We start from the raw sequence: 22421 nt of genomic DNA, 5'->3' as shown, positions 1-22421 counted from the left end.
AGAAACACTGTGCCCCCAAAAACGGCCAAAAGTATCAATGAATGCTTAGTATTTATACCATGCTGTGTGTGTGTGTGTGTGTGTGTGCGTGTGCGTGCTGGCTTGTATTACAGTCATGGTTGACACTCAGGAGGAGTGACAGCAGCTTTCTAGGAGTATCATCAGTCCAGCTGATAACAGAGGGGCTGTAGCCTCAGAGCAAACACACACACGACACGACACATAGTCTACAAAGAAAACATCACAGCTGTTCATGTACTCATCCAGGTATGTTTATTGTTTTCCAGAATGCACTGACAGACCGGCACAGACATACAGCACAGACAAGAGTGGGCATTCAATAGAAACCAGAAAAAAATCTGATCCCACTGTGATGATTATGTCTGATAAAAAGGGTTAATAAGTGGAACTGAAGATGGATTATTTACATTGTCTGTTAACATTACAGTGGAGTAAACAGTGCAGCTTCTACAGTTGAGTGATTATCTGAGTATTGTTAAGAGAAATGTGTTTGTGTCATCTGATTATATAAGTGATAATATGTGGCCTGTAATGTTACCATGAAAATGTTTACCATATCATTCAGTCATTATAGATACTATAAAATCAGGATTAAGCTCTATGTGGCAGGTTAGTGGATGTGTTGCTCAAACACATTGATTGTGATTGATGAGGCAGTATGTGATTGACAAGTTGGACATAATCAAGCCTGTGACACCTGGGTGTACCTTTCACTCAGCACAACATCCTTTAAAAGGTTTATTTACAAAACACTATTTATTGTTCGATAGATTTTTCATAGTATTAAATATATTACATAAATCATATTCTTACATGCACAAAATGCAATGTTGTACAGTACAGAGAGCTTCCTCTGATATTCATAAAATCAACTACAATCTGTAAATGGACTGGTTTCAAATGTGTGGTTCAAGCCTTGATTGAGCCTTCATTATTCTGTCTTTCCTGAATGAAAAAGTCTCACTGTCCACACAGACAAAAGGCTCTCTTTGTTTAACTGGCCCTTTTTTATTTTATTTTTTTTAATTTTTTTTTATCTATAATCCATTAAATAACTCAATCTTAATATAAATAGTTCTTCACTTAGAATCAAAATCAAAACCTCGAAACTCAGGAGATTTTGTTCATTCACCTTGCATAGTGTCCATCTGTTACCATACATGGCCTGGTTGGCAGTAAAAGGGGTTGGCGCAAAAAAAAAAAAAAAGGTTTGACAGTGTTGTAGGAAATGAGTATTGTTAAGCATCGTATCTCTTTCTAGATCACAGCAACAACACAACCCCAGCATCAAAGCAAAAGCTGAAGATGTCCCAATTTAATCTCAATGTGCACCATGAAGAATGACATGAGTGTTATAGGTGGCAACAAATTGCACATGGGTTTTTCCGAAAGGTGACTTAAGTCTGTGTCAGTTAGACTGGATAACATACAGTACTTAATTAACGCAATGAAAACAGGACTAAATGTCACCTCTCACTTCCAGTTGTGTCATTTTGGCTTCCAGCTACTGTATGAGGAGAGTAAAAGCAACAATGCTGTAGTGGATCATCACTCAGTACAAGCACTTACTGTATAAATTATTGCACCGCACATGTTGTTAAGTGTTCCCTGCACCAAAAAAAGTTACACAGTAAACCCTCGACGAGAGATAAAGAAATGAGCAATTTACAGGGAAGGTAATACTGCTGCTTGGCACACTCTATAAAAATTAAAAAAAAATCAAGTACATGGGGACTAATGGCCATATGCAAAATGGGAGATGTGTGCAGAAATGCATAATCTGGATTTACTGTACATCTGCTTGTGTGTCCAGTCTGAAGGGAGTTCATTCGGGACTGCCAGTTTCCCAGCACGCAACTCTGTTTTCTGCATTCCCACAATGCACAGCGTCTACTTGGGCCAGTTTACTCTGGCAAAGAAAGGGTGGGATTTAATATCATCCACGCCTCCCACTCCTGCCCCGAGTCTCTCCATTGGGTTGTACTGGAGCAGCTGCACAGGAAGACAAGGCCGAGATCAAAACAGACAGACACAAAATATTAAATAAAGAAGCTACAATGTGAAATCTGAACAAGAAAAAAAAGAAAAAGAAAACCTAATTTTCATAGAAGCGTCTCTCAGCCAGTGGGCTAAGTATACTGAACAACTGTTAATGAGTGTAATGACTAATGAGCTGTGCTACCAGAGCCCAGACAACAGGCAATCCAGATTAAAATTTTACAGCTTAAGTAACAAGGGATTCTGTAGAGTCCATACATCCAGTCCTTCACAGCACAACGACACTGGGTTCATGGCCGATTTGTACTACATTCAGCAGAGATAAATCCAGGCTAACCATATTAATACATATCTAAAGATTGCCAGTTTTGAGGATTTGCCGTTAGTGTTAAGATATTAGCATGGAGCAAGCTGTCATTAAGCACATGTCCACCACATGTAGCGTATATTTGTTCATCTGTCATAATCTATCATAAAAACACAAATTTCTAGTCTTTTTAGGCAGTTAAAGTGATGTGTAGTTTTGATTCTTATTTTAGTAATATCTTTGGTGATTAATTATTTCTGCTGTTGTTGCTGATGAAGGTGTGTTCAATGTGTGTTCAACTACAGTGAACTTTTAAAAAAAAAAAAAAAAAAAAGTTTTTCTTTCAATTCTGTTTCTGCAAAACGTTGAATTTCATATAGAAAAAGCAACAAACAGCACACCAGACTCTCACCTGCTCCAGCAGAGATCTGGCCTCCTCTGAAACAGACTCGGGGATGTTTAGAGCCGTGTGGCGGCCGATTCCTGCTGGATGGCACCGGAGCAGAGACTGTGTTGGGGGAAGGAGGGGTGGAAAGAGGAGAGGTAGATAACCATTAATTTAAAACAAAGACACACTGGGAGCTGAGGGGACAGATATAATGACACCCGCAGAGCCTAGGTCAATGTGAGCGCATTGGGACTGGACAAATAGGAGGAGACCAAAGAGCCAGTGCACCTGAAACAACACTGATCGCACCAACTACAACAAGGGCATGGTTTCATCACTGTTGCTCTTTCTTGGAACTGCTGCATGTATCAGACAGAGTGAGAGTCACAGAAAGAATGATGTAGAAAAATGTATTGTTTTTGGTTAGTTTGTTCTCTGTTTACACACAGCAAGCTTACTGGAAGAGCCAACAGTTAGTCAGCAGTAAATGTAAAGCCTTTTGATTTGTTTTCCAGAGTAAAACCTTTGACCATCCAGGTCAAACTGTCAGTTCAGTTAACAAGAAATTGTTGCACTCACAGGAAAATAAAGCAAAACTAATCCCAGAAGTGAGTAAAAGGGAGCACAAGACCTGCAAGTGCTTTTCTAACCACAGAATATAGTCCTATTCTTAAAATAATTGCCAATAATGACTGTAATCACCGTATACTGCAACTGCACATCTTTCAGTGCATCTACACCAACAAACTGAAAATGCTGGAGCAGAACACGTGTGGCAAGAGAAAACCGTAAACTGTGTTGGGGAACCCTGTGTGTTTTTTCCATCAGTGAGGTCGGTTTGCCTCTATCTCTCTCTCTTTCTCTCTCTTCCCCTCTCCTGATATGTGCTGCGGGAGTTCTGGCTAGGTTCCTAGCTGCAGTCAAGACTGCTCCAGGCAAGATCTTATCCTGCAAGGATCAAGAGACACTATGTGTGCCTGTGTGTGTGTATCCTTGCCAGGACTGTACCCAGACATAATCATCAAAGGAGACATCTGTGTGAGTTTTTTTTTTTTTTTTCACTCTCTCAGGTAAGTGTGGATGTGTATTGTTCAACATACTAACACTAACCTAACACCCCGACTCATGTTTGGGCCACTGATGGTTGATACAAAAGTATGCCCACTGGCAATCAGTTAGAATTTATCCAAATTTAATAGACAATGAAAACTTGGAGGGATGCGCTGCACCTGCACTGGGTGTCTGTGTGTGTATATGTCCTTCAAGAGAATAAGTTATAATTAGCACTTGCATGTGTACATATATGTAACAGCTGAATATGTATTTGTTGCTTTGCAAACATGATTTTCCCCCTCTTCCCAAGCCTGTCTTGAAAGAAGGTCCCTCAGACAGCCCTGATCCGGGACCAGTCGAGCTGCAGCACCTTGAGAGCTGCCCCAGTCTTCACCCTCCACGCCGATCTGAGGTCAGTGCGCTCAGAGCCCGGTGCTGCTCCAGGAGCCAGCAAAGGGGCCCGGGGAGAGCTGACCCCCTGGCCCAGCAGATGGAGCTCAGGCTGGGGGAGAAAGTCACACCGACACCCCTGGCACTCCCCGAGAACCAGAGTAAGAGACGGCAGCCAAGACGCACCTCGCACACACACCAAAACAACAAACTCCACCTACTCAAACACATACAGACACGCGCACAGAATCACACACAACCTGGCACGACCATAAAGAGTGTGAGAGAGTTGAAAGCCAAGACACCTACAGACATCCCACAACACCTTAGCAACAAAGATAACATTTTTTTTTTTCAATACTTTTTTGACTCACCATGCCTGTCAGGAGCTCAAACAGGATGGCGCCCAAACTCCACCAATCACACGCTGCTGTTTCCTCACTGATACCTCCCACCTCTGAAACAGGAGCAAAAAAGAGGAAGAGAGAGAATTAATCAATAAATTAACAAGCACAGAAATAGCTTATGTGTTGGGGAGGAGCATAGGTGAGAATTATCAACTAGTGATCGATGTAAAATGAGACAATAATTCAAAATGTATAACTAAAATAATTTATTGATCTTAAGCTTACAAGCTGCTTCAGGTATCTTGCTTTCAAACCCTCAACAATAAACAATTCCAGGATGACATCTTGGATTACTTAATATTTCATTGAACGCACACGATCGATTCAAAATGAGCACAAAAACACGGACATGCTCTCTCTCACACACACACACACACACACACACACACACACACACACACACACAAACAAGTGTGTGTCTCATAAAAGGGTTATTTGCATAATAAAAAAGCAGTTAAATTGAGGAAACCGTCTGTGCCGCAACTTCACACCATCTGCATGACCTGACCTCAAACACACACGCATATAATATAGACACACACACACTCACTAAGAAATGGAAAACAGGAACATGAGAACAAACAGTATAACATTTCTTTTCAGTTTTCTTTACCCCTATACGTATTTTCAGCTCCTGAAAATAATCTTATTGATTCATCTGCTGATTATTTTCTCAAACGATTAATGTTTGGTCTGTAAAATGTCAGGAAAATAGTGGCATATTAGTAAATCACAATATAGTAAAACCCAAATCCATTCGACACGCCAAACTCCAAAGAGATTCAGTTGGCGATAACAATAAAAATAAAGCAGCAAATTGTCACATTTAAGAAGATGTAACAATTAAACGGTTAAAATGTTTACCTGAAAAATGACTTGAATGATGAGTTAATTATCACAATCAGTTGATTTTTTTTTTTTTTTTTTCTGTCAATTGACTAATCGCTACAGCTGAAGCTCACGGCCACATTCTGTGAGATTTAGATGTAGAGCCCAAGGGACTGTTGGGACTCACAGTGTCTATTTAAGCAAGACACAGAAACCAAGAGTGATACTTGTTCACTAAGGTCAAAAATGTATGTTTCAGTGAGTGTGTGTATGTGTGTGTGTGTGTGTGTGTGTGTGTGTGTGTGTGTGTGTGAGCTCCACTGGGTACCAGATGGCCTCTTGTGCCGCTCAGCTTCCCTCCTCTCTGCTCTCTCCAGAGGGAGGGCGCCTGGTCACCCAGAGGGCCGGGACCCAGGGTCACGGCTGTGTGTGCCCAGAGACCAGGCTCCTCAGCTGCGGGAGCATAAGAGACAAAGACCCCTCATCTCCTGGAAGCTGCCGGGAACTCCAGAGGCCTGTGTGGCTCTCTTGCAGCCAAGGTTAGAGAGGGTTATGATACGACTTACACGTTTTGTGCACACACACACACACACACACACACACACACACACACACACACACACACACACACACACACACACACATACAAACACTCACAAACACACACAAATACACACAAATACACAGCCAACTGAGCAACCAGTCTTCAGGGCTCCCCAGGACTACTGTTTTGACAGCCAAGGAGAGAAGATCGTCATTGAACAGACTAGTGATACCTGCGCAGTTATGAGCTAGAGGGGAGACACTGGACACACACACACACACACACGTCTCAGAGCAAGGTCGATGTCATCACAATGGATTAATGTCTAAGGAGCTGCAGGGAGAGTACAGTGGAGCTGGCTACACTTACCGCTCTGTCAGAGCAAGGCAGGGAGAAAGGGAGACAGAGAGAAAGAGGATGGGAAAGGAGAATTAACTGCATCCACAGGCCATAGGTCATTCAAAGCCCACTGATAAGAGTATTCTGTGTGATGTGGACATTTTCAAATTTGACAATACTTCCACTAACTTGGCTTTGTCTTTCTTGAAACTGCACATCTTACAAATTAATTGGGGGAATTCTAAGAAAACAAGAGAATACTGAGGAGTCCAGACACACCATTACAACAATACCGTGTGTTCACCTTGTGGCCTCTTCTTCCCTTTTCCTGCAACAATGCAGTTCCCTCCTGCTTTGTATCTTAATCACACTCCATCTCCTCCCTCCTGGGGGCCATAAGGAACTTTCTCTCTTCTCCTCTTAGACCGACTTCCCTAAAAACTTAACTGACAGTCATTGTTGAAAGAGGAAGTAAAGTATATGCAGGTAGGAAGTAAGGAGGGATCGGTTTGCAATGTTCCAAGACTGCAAGTATGTGTCTTGTGAGCATGGGAGGCTCCGCTGAAATGCTGCCAATTCTTGATATAAGCAACTGAATTATAAATTCAAAACAAATCTATGTGTCATCTGCACTGTGATGGCAGAGTGAAACTATTTAAATAATAATGCAGAAGTACTTTCAGAGTACAGTTTCTTCCCTGGAAATCTTTTCAGAACAATGAGATGACAGCTTAGTGTCAAAAGGGGAACTAAACTTTATCTTGCCATAAGATCATTCTCTGGCTGAGCAGGTAAGAGAAAAAAAAAAAAAACAGAGAAAACAAACAGCGAGTATTAACTTTTAGGCCTCAGTAACAGACTTTTTTACCTCAGAGAGGAAGAATATTGAATTTCCCTTTTCTTAGACACTGAAGACAATCGGTGTTGGCCTTGCTTCCCTCTTAACAGAACAATAAACAATACAGTTTTCTGGTCAAATTAGGTTGCGTCTCACTGTCCCTCAACAGCTTGTTTTTTTTTCTTATTAGAGAACAAGCCATGTGATGTTTATCAGTAATGACGGAATGGCAAGAAAGTAAATAAGCAGAAGTGCAGAATAAACAGATTAACACCCTGCCAATGTATTTTCCGAGTCCACTCCTTTGTTTTTTTCGATGTGAATGTGTGTGTTCTAAAAAACATGTTTCCCTCCTTCTTATAGACACACACGCACACACACACACACACACACACACACATATATATATATACACACAAGCGCACATACGGTCACAGCAGGCCCCCTGCTAGCTTTCTGGCAAACAGTCATAAATCTGTCATCAGGAATGAAGCCATCGCTAGAGCTGACCCTGTCTGGATAAACAGCAATACATAACAAGGGCAGGAGAGACACACATAGTCACTAACCTCACCTCTGTGTTGGTGTGTGTGCGTGTGTGTGTGTTCACAAGCAAATACATCTACAGATAAATGCATGCAGCTACATCGGGTACATGCATTTATCTGGGGGAGATGGGATAAATACAAGCAAGTTAAAAAAAAATGAAAGATGAAAAAAAGTGCTCGTTTGTAATGCGTTTAGCAATAACAACAAAAAGGTGGACAGAATGAAGGACAAGAAAAAGAGAGAAAGTTGCCTGTGTTCGAGTAGGACTGTCAGTGGACGTGGAAGTGATCTCTTCGCTTAACGATAGCATAACACACCCCCTGCTGGCTGCTAATGTGCATTACATCCATTGATCCACAAGGGATCGACAGTCGTTTAACTAACAGGACCTTTCACACCTGGGCTGAGGTCACTTAAATTCCAGTTCACATTGCTGACATCATCCCCCAACATGTCATACTGGATATTTTCTGACTTAAAAATATTCTTACATCGAATCCATTTCTATTAAGATTTGTGTGAACTGAAGGTAAACATCCCTCAGACGTGATTCAGACAGTACCACTAATGATTTTTCAGTACACTTGAGGACACTTTTTCCTTTGCCATTTTAGTCAATTAACCAATGTGCAATTAAATACTTAAAAGTTAGTTATGACAATGGATTTAACATTTAAGTTTAGTATCAAGTGAAAAGGTGTTTACAGTTTTTTTATAAAGGGAATATTTGCCTGGTTTTCTTTGGTTCATATTTATACTGATGACCTTTGTTCAAACAAAATAAAGGACATGCTGACCTTTCAAAAATAATCTATATGATCTGGTAATTGTTAAGTCGATGGGCTTATCAGAAAAGTCATTATATGTATTTTGTTTTCATTTTTAGATCACAATAACAGATTTTTAAAAAATGCTGTGCGTAATCCAGGTCCCCTCCCAAACCTACCACCCACACACTATTACAAGAGTAAAAATCTCTCGCTGCTTTTAATAATATGATTACATTAATAAAACAGTGACTTGTCAAACATGTCTCGGCTTAGCTCTTAGATTTTGAGCTACATTAAACATCTCCTTGTGCTGAGCTTTATCCCTGAGTCTTTAGGTCATCTTCAGCTGGCCACTGGCACATATGCCTCTATGTGCTTCTATTTCCATTAGTAGGCTTTTAAACAAGCTGTTGCTAAGGGAATAAAAATGCACACTTTGGATATTAGATAGAGCATTTGTTGCTTTCAGATTTATTACAACGGTGTCATACCGTACGTTCTAGACACAAGGAGGATTTAAATCTGAAGTGACCTTCCTGGCTTGAGAGAGAGGATGAATATGAGAGAATAGCTTAATATAAGTGCGTGGGAGAGTGAATGAGTGTACGTCACTGAGTGTGTCCAGTGTTTTCAGCGAACAGTTAACCATCCTGCATATTTAAGAAAAATGTCATTAAACACATCAAATATAATCTATCCAACAGCCCAAGTGTGAAGCCATATGCTTAAAGCAGCAACATATTGGAAAAGTTATCCACCCATAGATGCCAAATGCATGTGTATGCATGCACACATACACACACACACACACACACACACACACACACACACACACACACACACACACACACACACACCCGCCACACACAGAAGTGCTAAGTAGGGACATGGACTGTAGTCTAGCAGCAGTTTGTTTTAAGCAGCTTTTAAACAGCATGCCAGAGCTGCCACAAGCTTGCTGGGGGCAACACATGGGGTTACCGCACTACAGGCTCACTGTTGCACAACAGCACACTCTACAGGACAACAAGAGTACTACAACACAATCTAGCTTCCTCAAAACTGTGGTAGCAAGTTTGTAAAAAAAATAAAAAATAAACAGACATTTTCCATTTATTCTGCCGGTATTAACCAATCTGAGTAATAATCAAAATGTAAAACAACACTGCCAAGTTGTATACTATGTGTATTGTTTATATACAGTGCCTTTCACCTCATAAAACAACAGGACAGAATGCAGGCGCACCTTTGAATAGGGATTTCTGTCATTTTAAGAGCCAAAAAGAATCACAGCATTCATTTGTTTCTTCCCCTTTGAGTAGTGTGTGTACACTTGGGTAGTTTATTCATGTCTGGCTATGAATGAGGGTTTTGTGACCATGGGAAAGTGGCCTACTTATGGTCCTGCATGCCTGCATAGAATTAACCCCACATAAACCTTTGAGCTGACAGACAAACATACCCAAAATGAGGTTCCTAAATAATAAGTACAGAATTAATAAATAAGAAAAAAAAAACAAAAACTGTGGTATGATGTGTATGTATCTCACCCGGTGCACAGTACATATTGGCAACGGCCTCTTTGTCACAGGACTCCTCCACGTCACTCCAGCTACAAAAGTAAGTGATCTGAACATGACCTGAGGAGAGAGGAAAAGATACAAAGTGTTCAGCTCAGAGTCTAAGTGTGAAACTTCTGTCTAATGCTCTACCTGTTGTCAACCCTGCAGTCAAGTGTCACTCTGAATCTCTACTTTTCAAACTGTTTATTCACCTTTAGAGTATTTCCTTCCTCCGTTCCTTTCTGCCTCTCTAAATCTCTCTGCGAGCTTTTCAAGCACACAGCCCCGGTGATTACTCCTGTTTAGCGGCTACCCGTTAACGCTATCATTAGAACTAATGGTGTCATTAGGTAGCCGTGGCCATTAGCCTGGGCTAGCCAGACTGATGCACCACACTATGCTGTTGATGGGCCCTTTAGAACAATAATTACCACCAGGGAGACGAAAACAGCCACTCAGCTAATTAGACGCTTGTTGATAACGAGGTGGAGAAAGATGATTGTAGGACGACAAAAGAAGAAGTTGAGGGGGAATCTGTGACCTCCTGGTAAAACAACACTTTCCCTTCTGGAAGAGCCTTCATTTTGGTAAATAGATTAGATCATGGTTGACTGAAGGAGAGAGTCCCTCAGTCAAATACAACTGGCTCTAAGAAAGGGATAAGCAGAGATCCTGACTTATAATATAAATATTTGTTTTTTGCTACAAAACAAAAATGAGACACACAGCAGAGCAGCTTCAGAGGGATCTGATGTTACACTTGTTGTAAGAGAAAGATGAGCACATGCCACCTTTACGATGCTCTTTGACACCATACAGGATGTGGACAATTCTGTGTGGGTTGTAACTACCTGTGTCCAGTCTATAAGTACTCTCGCTTGGCTTTTCAAAGGAAAAGATCATTCAGATCGTCATGTGCCACTGCAGTCCCACATTTCTGATGAGGACAATTCAGACGAGGAATCAGCGGATGAAAATCTTGTGTTGAAAATGTTGAAAAAACGCTTATGCTTGTAAACATAAGGTGAGTCATTAATGATTATTTTTCGTCTTTGCTTTAGTTTTTGGAGGGTCAGCTGGCAAGCATATATTTTGCACTGAGCTAATTTAATCCCTTTTTTAACATTGTGGTCACTATTATTATTATTCAATTAATATATCTCTAGGTATATGTGTTGCTGTATAGCAGTATTTCAGCACATATTGCAAGAACAATTTTTTCTCCATAGCTAACACCGAGACACATTTTCAGGATATATTTCAACTCTACGTGTAATAGCAGAATAAAACACTCAAACAGAACCAAACCCGATTAGTACAAGTGGATAGATGTCTAACCTTGGTAGTCGAGCAATATGTTGTTGGGATTTAGGTCTCGACAGATGATGCCCTCTTGGTGCAGAGAATCCAGGGCTGTCACCATCTCTACGGCCCAGCACTGCACAAACTCCTCTGGGATACGAGCTTGGGACGCAGCCAACGACAGCTCGTCCAGCTCTGCAAACAGCCGTGATACTTCTTTATCAAATTCGCCGCCACCTGTATTACTAACAACTCTTGATGATTCACCATCAAGATCTAATAAACTCTCAACCACCGCACAGGCCTCAGTCTCATTTGTGGCTGGGATGGAGTCTGCACTGGGGTCTGTGTTTACTCTTGTACCGGATTCTGGTTTCTCACTATGGGGGTCAGTATCTGGAATTCCTGGATCAAGGGGGAGGTCATTATTTTGGCATTCGGGATCAACAAACATTTTGTCAGAGGCCTCTTGTCCAAATGTCAGGCTGTAGTCGTCCCACAGTGAAGGGAGGGGAGAACAAGATGCAACACTGGTGTCACAGGTTGCAGAAGCTGTACACAGAGATGAAAGGTCCTGCTCCAGTGGTTGCTCCTCCCCTTCCTCGGGCTGGCTGTGAAGCTGTAAAACATCAGGCTGGATTAACTTCTGAGGAGAGGCTGTGGCCTCGAGGCCCAGACACACTCCTGAAGTCTCTAATTCCTCCTGTAACGAGTCAACAGTTCCACTCACTACAGGAAGGTTGACCAAAAGATCTGGCGGGTGACCATCATCCTCCACTACTGCCTCTTTAAATGAGATGACTGGCACGGACTCGTTGGAGCCTTTATCACTGCAGTCCAACCACCAAAGCTCTGAGCTGTGGCCCTTGACTTCCTGAGCCAGCTCTGGAAGATCCTCTGTGACATCCGATCCCAGGTCAGACGTAGAAAAGAGTGGGACCTGCTTTTGAGGGGGGCGCTGCTCTCCCAAGTCGAGGCAGGTGACCTCGCTTGCACTGTCTTTGCTGTCAATGCGGAAAAACTCCATCGGCGTGTGCTTGGACTGATCGAGAGACAGAGGCCCAACAGGGGAGGGTAAAGGACTAAAAACTTCGCTGTGGTCCTGTCCTTCGCCGCGGTCTTGCTCATTGTCATGGGTGTTGCCACTTTTGTCAGACGACTCGGTGAAGAAGCCAAGTTCCTGAGAGCTGAGAGGTGAAGAGAGGCTGTCGTTGCTCAGCAGTGAGCGGCTACGTGAGGAAGTGGTGGTCGTCGCAATGGGCACTTCCAGTGACAGCATTTCCCGTTCACTCTTCTCTTCTCCTTCCTCTAGTGCATCCGGTTCTACTTTGTCTTGTTCATACTCATTGCAAAGTGTCAAGTAACTGTTGGTGCACTCTTCCTCAGAGGTGGCTCCAGAGTCTGCCTGCGCCCCACTTTGTTCCATAAGCCTGGGAGGAAGAACACTCTTAAGGGGAGACGCGTTGAGGTTTTTTCCCTCCTTCTGCACCTTTGAGACAGAATCAGGACCAGCAACAGGCCCAGAACCAGAACTGGCTGAACCTACATCCAGCTGTGGTACAGCATGTTGCGGAGAGTGTACAGCTGCTGTGTGGCTCTTCTGGATGAAAGGAATGTCAAAGCTCTCTTCTGGGCTTGAATTACGTAGGTACTTTCCAATATGAGACCACAATTTCCCACCTGAAGATAAAAGAAACAGGGCATTAAAGACTCCAATATAGAGGTGAGAAGATACAGCAGGGACATCAAGGAGGAATGAGTAATTAGAGAGAAAGTTGTCTCATGTGCTACATTTGGTTCCTTAGCTACAGTTACCATGTTCAAAAATGTCTCTATAAATACAAGGAAGAGGGATGGTTGATAGATGTTTAAACAAAGTTATGTAGCAGACTTCTTAAAGTTGTTTCAATGTGGTGACAATCTACAACAGAAAGAAGGCTGAAATATCCCGCTATGAGGCCTGACGCAGGAATCAGCTGTGGGCTCCCACACACATTCTCCCAGGGTCTCAGAAACCAACCAGCGTCTCTAGCAAGCCTTACTGTATGTCAGTTAGTGTGATAATTTGAATATGTGTTTCAAATATTTACCATCTCATTAAAATGACAACAGAAATATTAGAAGTGTTAAAACTAGATTTTGAAAAGGGATCTCCAGGGGTCTGTTCTTAAGATGTGATGCAAGTGCAAATATGAATGAGCAAGAGGGATCTGACTCTAGTTTCTGAGGGTCCTTGGTTACAGGGACTATTTGGTGAAAAGGGTCATTAGTTTCCACTTAGGAATGAGGAACCAAGGTAAACAATACCAATTGTGACTGAAACCAATTTGGCTAAATGGGGTTGGGTGTGTGTGTGTGTGTGTTTTAGGCTCCCAGTGTAATGTTAGTGTTTTGACTTCTCTCTGTCTTACACACACAAACACATGGACACAAAGACACACACAGGCATACAGATACACACACAGCTGTAGTGTGAGCAATTGGAAGCCAGCATCTGTTGTGTGTGATGAGAATGGATAGGGAGTTCACAGTGATGATAATGATAGCGGGGCAGCTCGATGGCTTAGAAAGTAAAACCATCCATATGTTGTTTTGTCCAATGTCACTCAGGTCACTGCCTCCCTCCGTCTGCCTGTCTATCCTCATTCAACCTATCAGCTGCTAACAGCATACTATAGACGCGTAAGGAGCAACCCCAGGTTTTCTGAATAACAGAGCTGGCATGTAACGGTGGTGAAACTATGCCTTTTCTGGCATTTGTTTAGCTTTATTAGATTCTGTTTAACAGCCCAATATGATATTCAATACTGTCCTCTAATATTAGCACAAGTTGGAGTATGGAGTACACCAGATTGAATAGGTTACAGGGCATTAAAAAATATGGGTGCATTTCACTGTATGCACTCACCCACACAATCCACACACACATCCTAGAGTGAGTGGGATGTAAGGAGGCCCAGGTGTTGGCATAGCTAATGAAGCATGGTGCCACCTGGTATTCAGAATAATGACCTGTGACACACACCCATCTCTATCAAACATCTGTCTGGAACAAGGGCAGAGAGAGGGGCGGGAGACGAGAGGAAGAGACATCAGGTGAAGGAAGGGAAAAGACAGTCGGAGGTACAGAAGACGAAAGAGGGAAGATGAAATGGCTGTGTGCGTCTTACCTTCAGCATACTGCAGCAGAAGGAAAACCGTGTCTTCAGAGACAATGAACTTCCTGAGCTGCACCATGTGGGGCACAGAGTGAGGCATGATGGTTCTCTTAGTCCGCCCACAGTCACTGCTCTTCCTCAGACCCTATCATGAGAAAAAGAGAGAAGTAATTAAATTTGAACTAGGCGCATAACAATAGACTGTGGATTTAAGGACAGGAAGCGAAAAGGAAAGTTAACCCAAATAAAGAGGGTATGGACAGGAGGAGGAAGAACAAGGAGAGAGTTTAGGTTGTGTGAAGACAAGGTGTAAAATGAAAAAAAAGGAGAAAGAGAAAGGGACTGTGGCAAAGGAGAAAGCTCCCATTAACGAAGAGCCAACTATGCCCCATGGCAAGCCAAAGTCACTGGATTCATCAAGCCACATACAGCGCGTGACTTTAAAAGAGCCACATAAATCTATCAGCTCTACACGTAAAGTTCACATTGGCCGCGAGTGTGTGTAGGCATGTGCGCACGTGTGTGTGTGTGTGTGTGTGTGTGTGTGTGTGTGTGTGTAGTCATCTGTGCCCGCGCTGTGCGTTGGCATCTGGCACACGTCTCACACCTGAGAGCAGAGGAGCTGACAGGGACAGGCCCATTAGAATCAATTACACCGGTCACACACAGGGGCTTCTGGCACACTTCACACTTACACTTACAGTCAGGAAGACAAGGATGAGGGGCGGGCGCGCACACACACTCACTCACACACACTCTCTCACACACACACACACACACACACACACACACACACACACACACACACACACACACACACACACACACACACACACACACACTACACTTACTTTAAGGATGAACATCTCTTCTGTTCTCTTGTCCATGACCAAAAGAACCTGTGATGGAAGAGTGCCATTAATTGCCATGTATGAACAGACAGTCTAAACACAGTCTAAAATGATGTAGTGGTTATGTCCTCCAGAGCAGTGTTTTTCAACGACTGGGTCAGGGCACACATAAGGGTCAGAGCAAGATAAATGTAGGTCCCTAAATTATGCCAGAAAAACTGGCATTAACATGTCGGCTCCTGCTGTGCTCACAAAACCAAGTCCAAGTGTAAGAGGAAAAAAGAACAACGGAAAGGTGACAGAATTAACACATATTTTCATAAACAGATTATACTGAAAATCGATTAGTTCATTAATTGATTAGGTGAGTGACAGAAAAATGAAATGACAAAATATATATAATATTATCATTAAGTCATTTATCAGTGAAAAATTATTTTCTACTCTTCCCTTTTTGTTTTTTATTTTTTTTTTAGCTCTCTTTAGGTTCTGAACTGCTGTTTGAACAAACCATCTGCACCCTGATTCCAACAACAACAACAACAACAACAACAACAACAAAAAGAAGCTCCTACCACCTCTCATCTCACTTTCCTTTAGTTCCTCTCTCTGTCTCTCCTTTTTTTCCTAATGTCTTTATTTCCTCCTGCTTTCAACCCTTCTTTTCGCTCTGACATCTCCATTGCTCTTCTGCTCCCTCGCCGCCTCAGGGGACAGCTTGAGCATATGTGTGTGACCCGGTGTGTGTTTGTGCGTAGTGTTGTGCGTGCGTATGTTTTCTGGGTGCATTTTCTCCATGTGACCCTGGCTGGGACCAAACAGGTGCAGGCTAAATGGATATGAATGGAGCTGTGAGTAAACAGAGTGGCAGTGCTAGCCAGGGCGCTAATATAATTAAGACACAAACATCAGGAAAGGGGGGATTTGGAGAGGGGGGGCAGAGGGGGGGCACTAGGGTGAGGAGCTCTCTCCATCTGTCCCCTCTGTCCCCATTAAAAGTGAAAGGAGGAAGGAGATGGAGGAGGGTAAAGAGGAGAGGAAAGCGGGCCATATCTGGATAGCCTAGTTTTGACTTGTGTGTGTTTGTGGTTTTTTTGCTGTGTTTTTATTTGTTTGTGACATATTTTGGATTTTGTGTACACCTCTGCAGAGTAACACGTGTTGGTGTTGTGTCAACATTTTCCTTGGGGTTTTGTGTGTGTGCGTGTGTGTATAGGATGAGCATCATTGACTCAATGTTGTGTGTTGCTTTCTGAGCTGCCTGCCAAGTCATTTCATGGCTGAGTGGTGAAGTTGCTTCGCCAGCAGCTGGTTGAGAGGACCAGCAACCCAAACTGACCTTGTGGTAGTCATAACTGACGCTAAACATACACACACCAAGCCCTTACTATGCTATCCAGTAAATCTATTACACTTTATTGCGTCAGATAAAAGAGATGGTTGAAGAAGGAAAGGACATAAGGAGGAGAAAGTTGGAGTTGAACGGTGTAGATACCATCCACGATTATCTGGGCTGGCACTCATTACTAAACAAATGAGTGTCTGATGATCCAAAGTGTAATTATTTTTGTTAGGTCATTATTTTGTTTTCACCTTAACAATTGTCTTCAATGTTTACTTTAATATTCAAGGAGAAAATTCTGACATCGGATCAGGAAAAGTCAACTGCTTATTTTTTTTTTTTAAACACAGATCTATTTTTTTTGTCTATGTGTACACACTCTCTTGGCAGGTAGAAAAAGACAAATTATTTATTGGGTTTATGAATGAATAACATCAAAATAAAAATCACAAAATCTGGTACAACTTGTTTATCGTAAACTGACCTTATCTATGACCCCCAACACCCTGTAAGCTCTCAGCTCTTCGGATGGACTCTGCTGGCCTCCTCTGCTGGTGGAAGGGCAGCACTGTGCCCCCAAAGCCTTGGGGAAAAAAAGAAACATTTCACAGTGTTTTAATGGTGTGCAATTTTCTCATGTAAATATTTTCATCTTCATTAGGTATCATGACCTCTTAAAACACGTGGCCCAAGTAATATGTGTTTATAGTTTGCACTATCATTGTGTATTTCAAAAGGCAGGTTTAATATTTTTCAGCACAGACTTGCTGTGATTTTTTTCATCTGTAATAAATCCGACCACACTCCAATACACTGCCTCAAGTGGGTTGAGGACCCTGTTGGATACAAGCATATGAAGTACATTTGCATAATCTAACATACACAGGAAAAGGGCCAATGACACTTCCCTCCCACTCACCGCTGTCTGCGTTGACCCTTGACCCATGTTGCTTCTCAGATGCTGACTGGATATCTGTTCTGCACGCATCAGATACTCGGCAGTCTTCTTCTTCACTGCCTCTCGCCGCGTGGGACTGGGCTCACCTGAAATAGGGGTGAGTGAGATGATTACAATAGAAGAAATTTTCTTTACAAAGCAGTTTTTACAGTTTGGGGTGTAAAGTTTCTGTACTAGCATTTAAGTGGACTCCACTGACCTAACAGAAATGGTAGCCAGCTCTTGGCCAAACTGACCTTGCACTCCTTGCAGCAGCAGGTCCACTCCGTTGCGATAGTAAGAAAAAGCTGCCTGGTAATCCTGCTCTTTCTCCTTCTGTACAGCCAGACAGATGAGCTCGCTGGCTTTGTCTAGGTAGTCTGACTTTACGTCCTTTGTGTTGCCACCGCTGGCTTTCTTCAAACTGCCAGAGAAGAGCGGCGTTCGGCCTGGCCAGCTGACCTCTGGGTTTGGGGCTGAGGAGGCAGGGATAGGCGCAGGAGATGGGGTACGGCGATCGTGCAGGGAGGGCAAGCGAGGGCTGCAGCTGCTACTAATGTTGGTAGCTCCCCCCTGTGGCTGGTTTGGGGAGGTGCGGCCTGAGGCCATGCCATCATCCACCTCAGCCAAAGAGTCTGTATCCACAGCCAGGGAGGTCAGGTCGCTGTCACTGGACGGGCCTGAAGAGGGAAGAATGCCTGGGTCAGTACTGACAGACACATACATACACACTATATAATGAATCTATATATGATCAAAAACCTCAGGAAATCTAATGTATTTTTTAATTTAATGAACAAACAAACAACAAGCTGTACCTCCATACTCAGATGTGATAGTCAAATCATCTGCCCCACTGATGTCTCTTTGAACTGAAAAACATGTCCACACATCTCTGAGTAAGTGTGAATTTACAGCCACAGTAAATTAAAAGAGAGAGTTAGTGTCAGTGACCCTACCATCAGAGCTGCAGTCTGATAAACTGTCTGCCAGGAAATCCGAAAAGGGCTCAGCGGGGCCAATGAGCTCTGAGCCGTCGTGGACCTCGCCGCCCTGGAAAAATATTAACAACATTGCAGTCCACATTCTTTCTGTAAATGATGTGTATCTCTGCCTGTGTGTGTTTATTGTACTTTAAAGAAATCTTGGATGTGCTGACTACTGTAGAGAGCAGGGATATTAGCAGAGAACTGCAGCAGATCCTCAGAGCACTGTCTTCTTTCCTCAATCACCGAGTCATCAAAACGACCTGAGCATGCATACACAAAGACACACACAGAGTGATATTTAAAATACATGGCTATAATACGCTGTCTGAGCAGTACTACTTTTTCAGGACAGACTGGACACTACAGTGACTCGGTATCGGAAAGTGACAAGACCGAAGGAATGAAGTTTGATGCTGACCTCACAACGGTTCTTGTTAACTGGTAAGTAGACAGCTGTTAATGCTAATGTTGGCTATGTAACAATAGCAAAAACTTTAGAACAGCTCTTTTAAGTTCAGCGAGTGATCATATCCAGAAAGAGTAGTGCTTGCTGAGCCGTCACAAGGAACAGAGTCATCACTACTTTTTCTGTAGTTCAAAGGTCCAGGATTTATTGTCTTGTGCTAAAGCAGTCTATTGCAGTTTTTCTTTGGTCACTAGAGATCACTAAAGGTTTAGTAGAAACCAAATGTTAAGATCCTAGAGGCCAATAAAAATCATATAGGAGAAAAGGACTCTGCAGATCTAGGTCCAACGCAAACATCAGGGCAAATGTTTGACACAGAGGGATTTAGTAGGTTAGTTTCTTACCAAAGACTTTGGCCTTGGCAAAGGGAGGAAACAGCTCTGACTGGCTACATACATTCTTGTGCAGCTGCCAGAGATTCTGATGAAGCTTCCTGAAATCACTGTATCTCTTCCATACTGTTATCTACAGAGAGGGAGAGAGGAGAGATGGATGAAGATAGAGGGGACGTTGACTTAGGGCAGGAATGATTATATCAAACTGATTATATTTATGTTCTTTACCAAACACTGCTTGACAGAGTAACTTGATTTAGTACTTGCCTGTAAAAGTAATCTCAATAATTAACTGAGTTTATAATATCTGAATAATTTAAAGATTTCTTTTTTTTATAGTGACAGTAAAGATAGACAGGAAAGTCAGGGGGAGATAGAGAGAGAATTACATGCAGCAAAGGGCCCAGCCTTAGCACATACCAGGTAAGCTACCAGGGCACCCCAATATCTGAATAATTTAAATATTCATTATGTCTTGTTAAAGACAACACAAATAATGTGAAGACTTTACTCACCTCATATGACAAGCTAAAGCCTCATCATACTACCGTTTTGTGTAATAAAACTTCAAATACAAGAGTGGAGTTCCCACTCTTTGAAATAAAGCAAAACATAATGTTGCAAGAATCTTGGCTGGGCAGCTGGTGTGAGACAAACTGGGTTGACCACAACTCTCAAACAGGAGCGCCACTAAGTAATAGAGGTATTTGTGTATCGAGGCAAAACTCTGTCACTCTGTATCTAAGACACACATGCAGTAATTGACATCATGCCGGTTGCATTAGCGCTGGTTCCAGGCCGGACTGCATTCCTCATTTTGTTTCAAAAGAAAGAGAGCATGTTTGTGTGTTTTTACTGTGTTTTCATGAAACACTACGAGAAAAACGATAGATAAATGTTCTGGTAAAACATTTAAAAACAAATCAGTTGCCTGGAGCCAAAAATAAATCTTTAAAATGGTTACACTGATGAGCAATCTCTGAAGAACTGGATTTAGGAGATGTGACAAGCGTTCCTTAACATTAAATCTTTGGACGACAACAGCTGGCATGTCAGTACACTGACATAGAGATGATGAGCTTGCAATGTAAAAAATGTATAATGTATGTGTGTATAAGAGAAATCCCTTCTGATGTAAGCCTAATTCTTGATTTTTGAATTAACTATTTTCTCAATTGAATTTTCCAGTCAGAAAAATGTTCACTCTCTGAAAGGAAGCAGATTAGGCACGCAGAGCCACACGCACGCACACACACAACAAGCAAAATTTTTAAATATGTTATTATATTGGTCTTGTAAGGTCTAAACCAACTTAGGCCGAGGAAAATTCCTTATTAAATTACATCAAACTCTTTTCAAAAAACTTCAGCTGTCTGCCAAAGTTCTGCACACTGACAAAGTCACCACATAAAGACAATAATGGCTTACCTCTTGGACATCTTCTGGGTTCTTCCTGGAGATTATCTGTGTGGCAGAGGAAGAAGAGGGCTAAAGGCTTTAGAACCTCTATGTGTGTAGTTCTTATATCAAAAATATAAGATGCCAGAGCTGGTTTTCGCTACAAGGACTTTTTTGTGGGGCTAAGTATGAGCCGGGACACAGCTCTGAGTGTGACAATGAGTGCTTTATAAAGCGAATGACGGAAATCTCGAGAGTTAGAACGAGACATCACCAACATTCATAACAAACAGGATGTCAGGCAGGCGGAGACAAAGAAACTCAGCCGGTCCTTGTCCTAAGGTATTAAACTGGGGATGTTCCCATATAGCTGTAAAATCACTGAACACACTGGTGATTGGAGGTCTGACAGAAGTTTGGACAAATAATGAAATATTTCTTTTCATTTCATCACCAGAGGACATACTTATCCATGTCAACACTTGATCTGTGAGTTGCTTATCAATGGGGACAGGGACTCATGTTTACTACTCAAAGCCCCATTGTCCAAAACTGAAAGTTTTCATTTATTCTAACTACATCTTTTCAGAGTAGAGAGGCACTTTATCCTGGCAGATAATTTAGAGAGTTTATGACATTGACATGTTGTTTATTTAGTTAAAATAGGCGTTGGCATTTCTCCATCCCAGATAGCGGTTGTTGATCATCAGGATGCACCCAAAGCGCTCGTTACTTCTTTCAAGTCAGTTAACTGGGAAACTTGCATCAAAATATAATGGCGATATGAACTAACTGTTCTCGTTAACGATATCTTCTTGATGCTCGTCTTTTGCAACGCTTCACATAGATCCTTAGCTATTAAGTAGCCTGATAACATTGGGTTAACACAACGTTAGGGTCGGATTCAGCCAGTATTGCTAATATTGCTAATGTATTTTAGCAACTAGACAACCCACTGGGGGTAAAAAACCTCAGATGTTAGAACATTATCAAGTCTAAATATGCCTGTTAGTTACATCTGTGTTGTTCACAAAAGCTGTTACAACTGTCAGCGGATAACAAAGGGGTAAACGTAACGTTACTTGTGTTTACATCATATTAGCTTGGCTAGCTAGATAGCTAGCTAACAACACCTTGCATTAGCCTAGCCGTCAGAGTGGCCATCCTCCCTTCACTTACCCTTGCGGTGACTTTGTACACAGTATAGCCTTTCTGGTGCTTTTTAGGGTCTGTGACAGTATAAAACCGAGCAAGTTCTCCTCTGTCCCGCTGCGATATCATTCTGATAGTGACAACATTGCCAAAGCTACTAGTCGGCTAGCCGTTCACATTCATTCCCTGACAGCACACTGACAGGCAAGGAAATAAGTTGGAGCTCCCCCCTGAGGAAAGACAGTGAAACTGCATGCTTTAATGTCACTTCCATCCACTTTGATGACACCAGTTTTTATATATGATCTCTGCTATATATGTATACTTAATGAAGTGATTGGCACTTTTTATATAATTCAACAATTAACAATCAGCAGTGGAGGTAATGAACGCAATTATGTACACAAATAGTGACAATAGCCTCTGTGTTAGTGCCATATATTGTAATACATAATCATGTATGTATAAACTAAATGAGAAATATTTAAGATAGAGCA

General features: G+C 42.2%; 1 protein-coding gene across 1 annotated transcript; it reads right to left on the bottom strand.

The window, feature by feature from the left end:
• Positions 1–256: 256 nt before the first annotated feature.
• rps6kc1 (ribosomal protein S6 kinase polypeptide 1) lies at positions 257–22107 on the bottom strand. The gene is made up of 16 exons (XM_056405605.1): positions 21952–22107; positions 20803–20838; positions 19384–19504; positions 18718–18833; positions 18544–18637; positions 18403–18456; positions 17842–18264; positions 17567–17691; positions 17132–17230; positions 15306–15353; positions 14467–14599; positions 11333–12976; positions 9983–10072; positions 4532–4614; positions 2739–2834; positions 257–2013 (listed from the first exon to the last, which is right to left on the bottom strand). The coding sequence occupies exons 1-16, from the start codon at positions 22051–22053 to the stop codon at positions 1912–1914; spliced, it is 3366 nt and encodes a 1121-aa protein (XP_056261580.1). The 5' UTR covers positions 22054–22107; the 3' UTR covers positions 257–1911.
• Between the last annotated feature and the right edge of the window lie 314 nt (positions 22108–22421).

Source organism: Seriola aureovittata, chromosome 19 (genome assembly GCF_021018895.1).
Source record: "Seriola aureovittata isolate HTS-2021-v1 ecotype China chromosome 19, ASM2101889v1, whole genome shotgun sequence".
Taxonomy (NCBI): domain Eukaryota; kingdom Metazoa; phylum Chordata; class Actinopteri; order Carangiformes; family Carangidae; genus Seriola; species Seriola aureovittata.
Note: the sequence above shows the minus strand (reverse complement) of the source record. Positions and strands in the feature narration are given on the sequence as shown.

Excerpts from the sequence above, each read along its gene's own strand:
- rps6kc1 (XM_056405605.1), bottom strand. The coding sequence starts at position 22,053 with ATGATATCGCAGCGGGACAGAGGAGAACTTGCTCGGTTTTATACTGTC. Across the intron at positions 17,231-17,566 it reads AAGGGTCAACGCAGACAGCG|GCTTTGGGGGCACAGTGCTG; the intron begins GTGAGTGGGAGG and ends TTTTTCCCCAAG. Across the intron at positions 15,354-17,131 it reads TGTTGGGGGTCATAGATAAG|GTTCTTTTGGTCATGGACAA; the intron begins GTCAGTTTACGA and ends CTTCCATCACAG.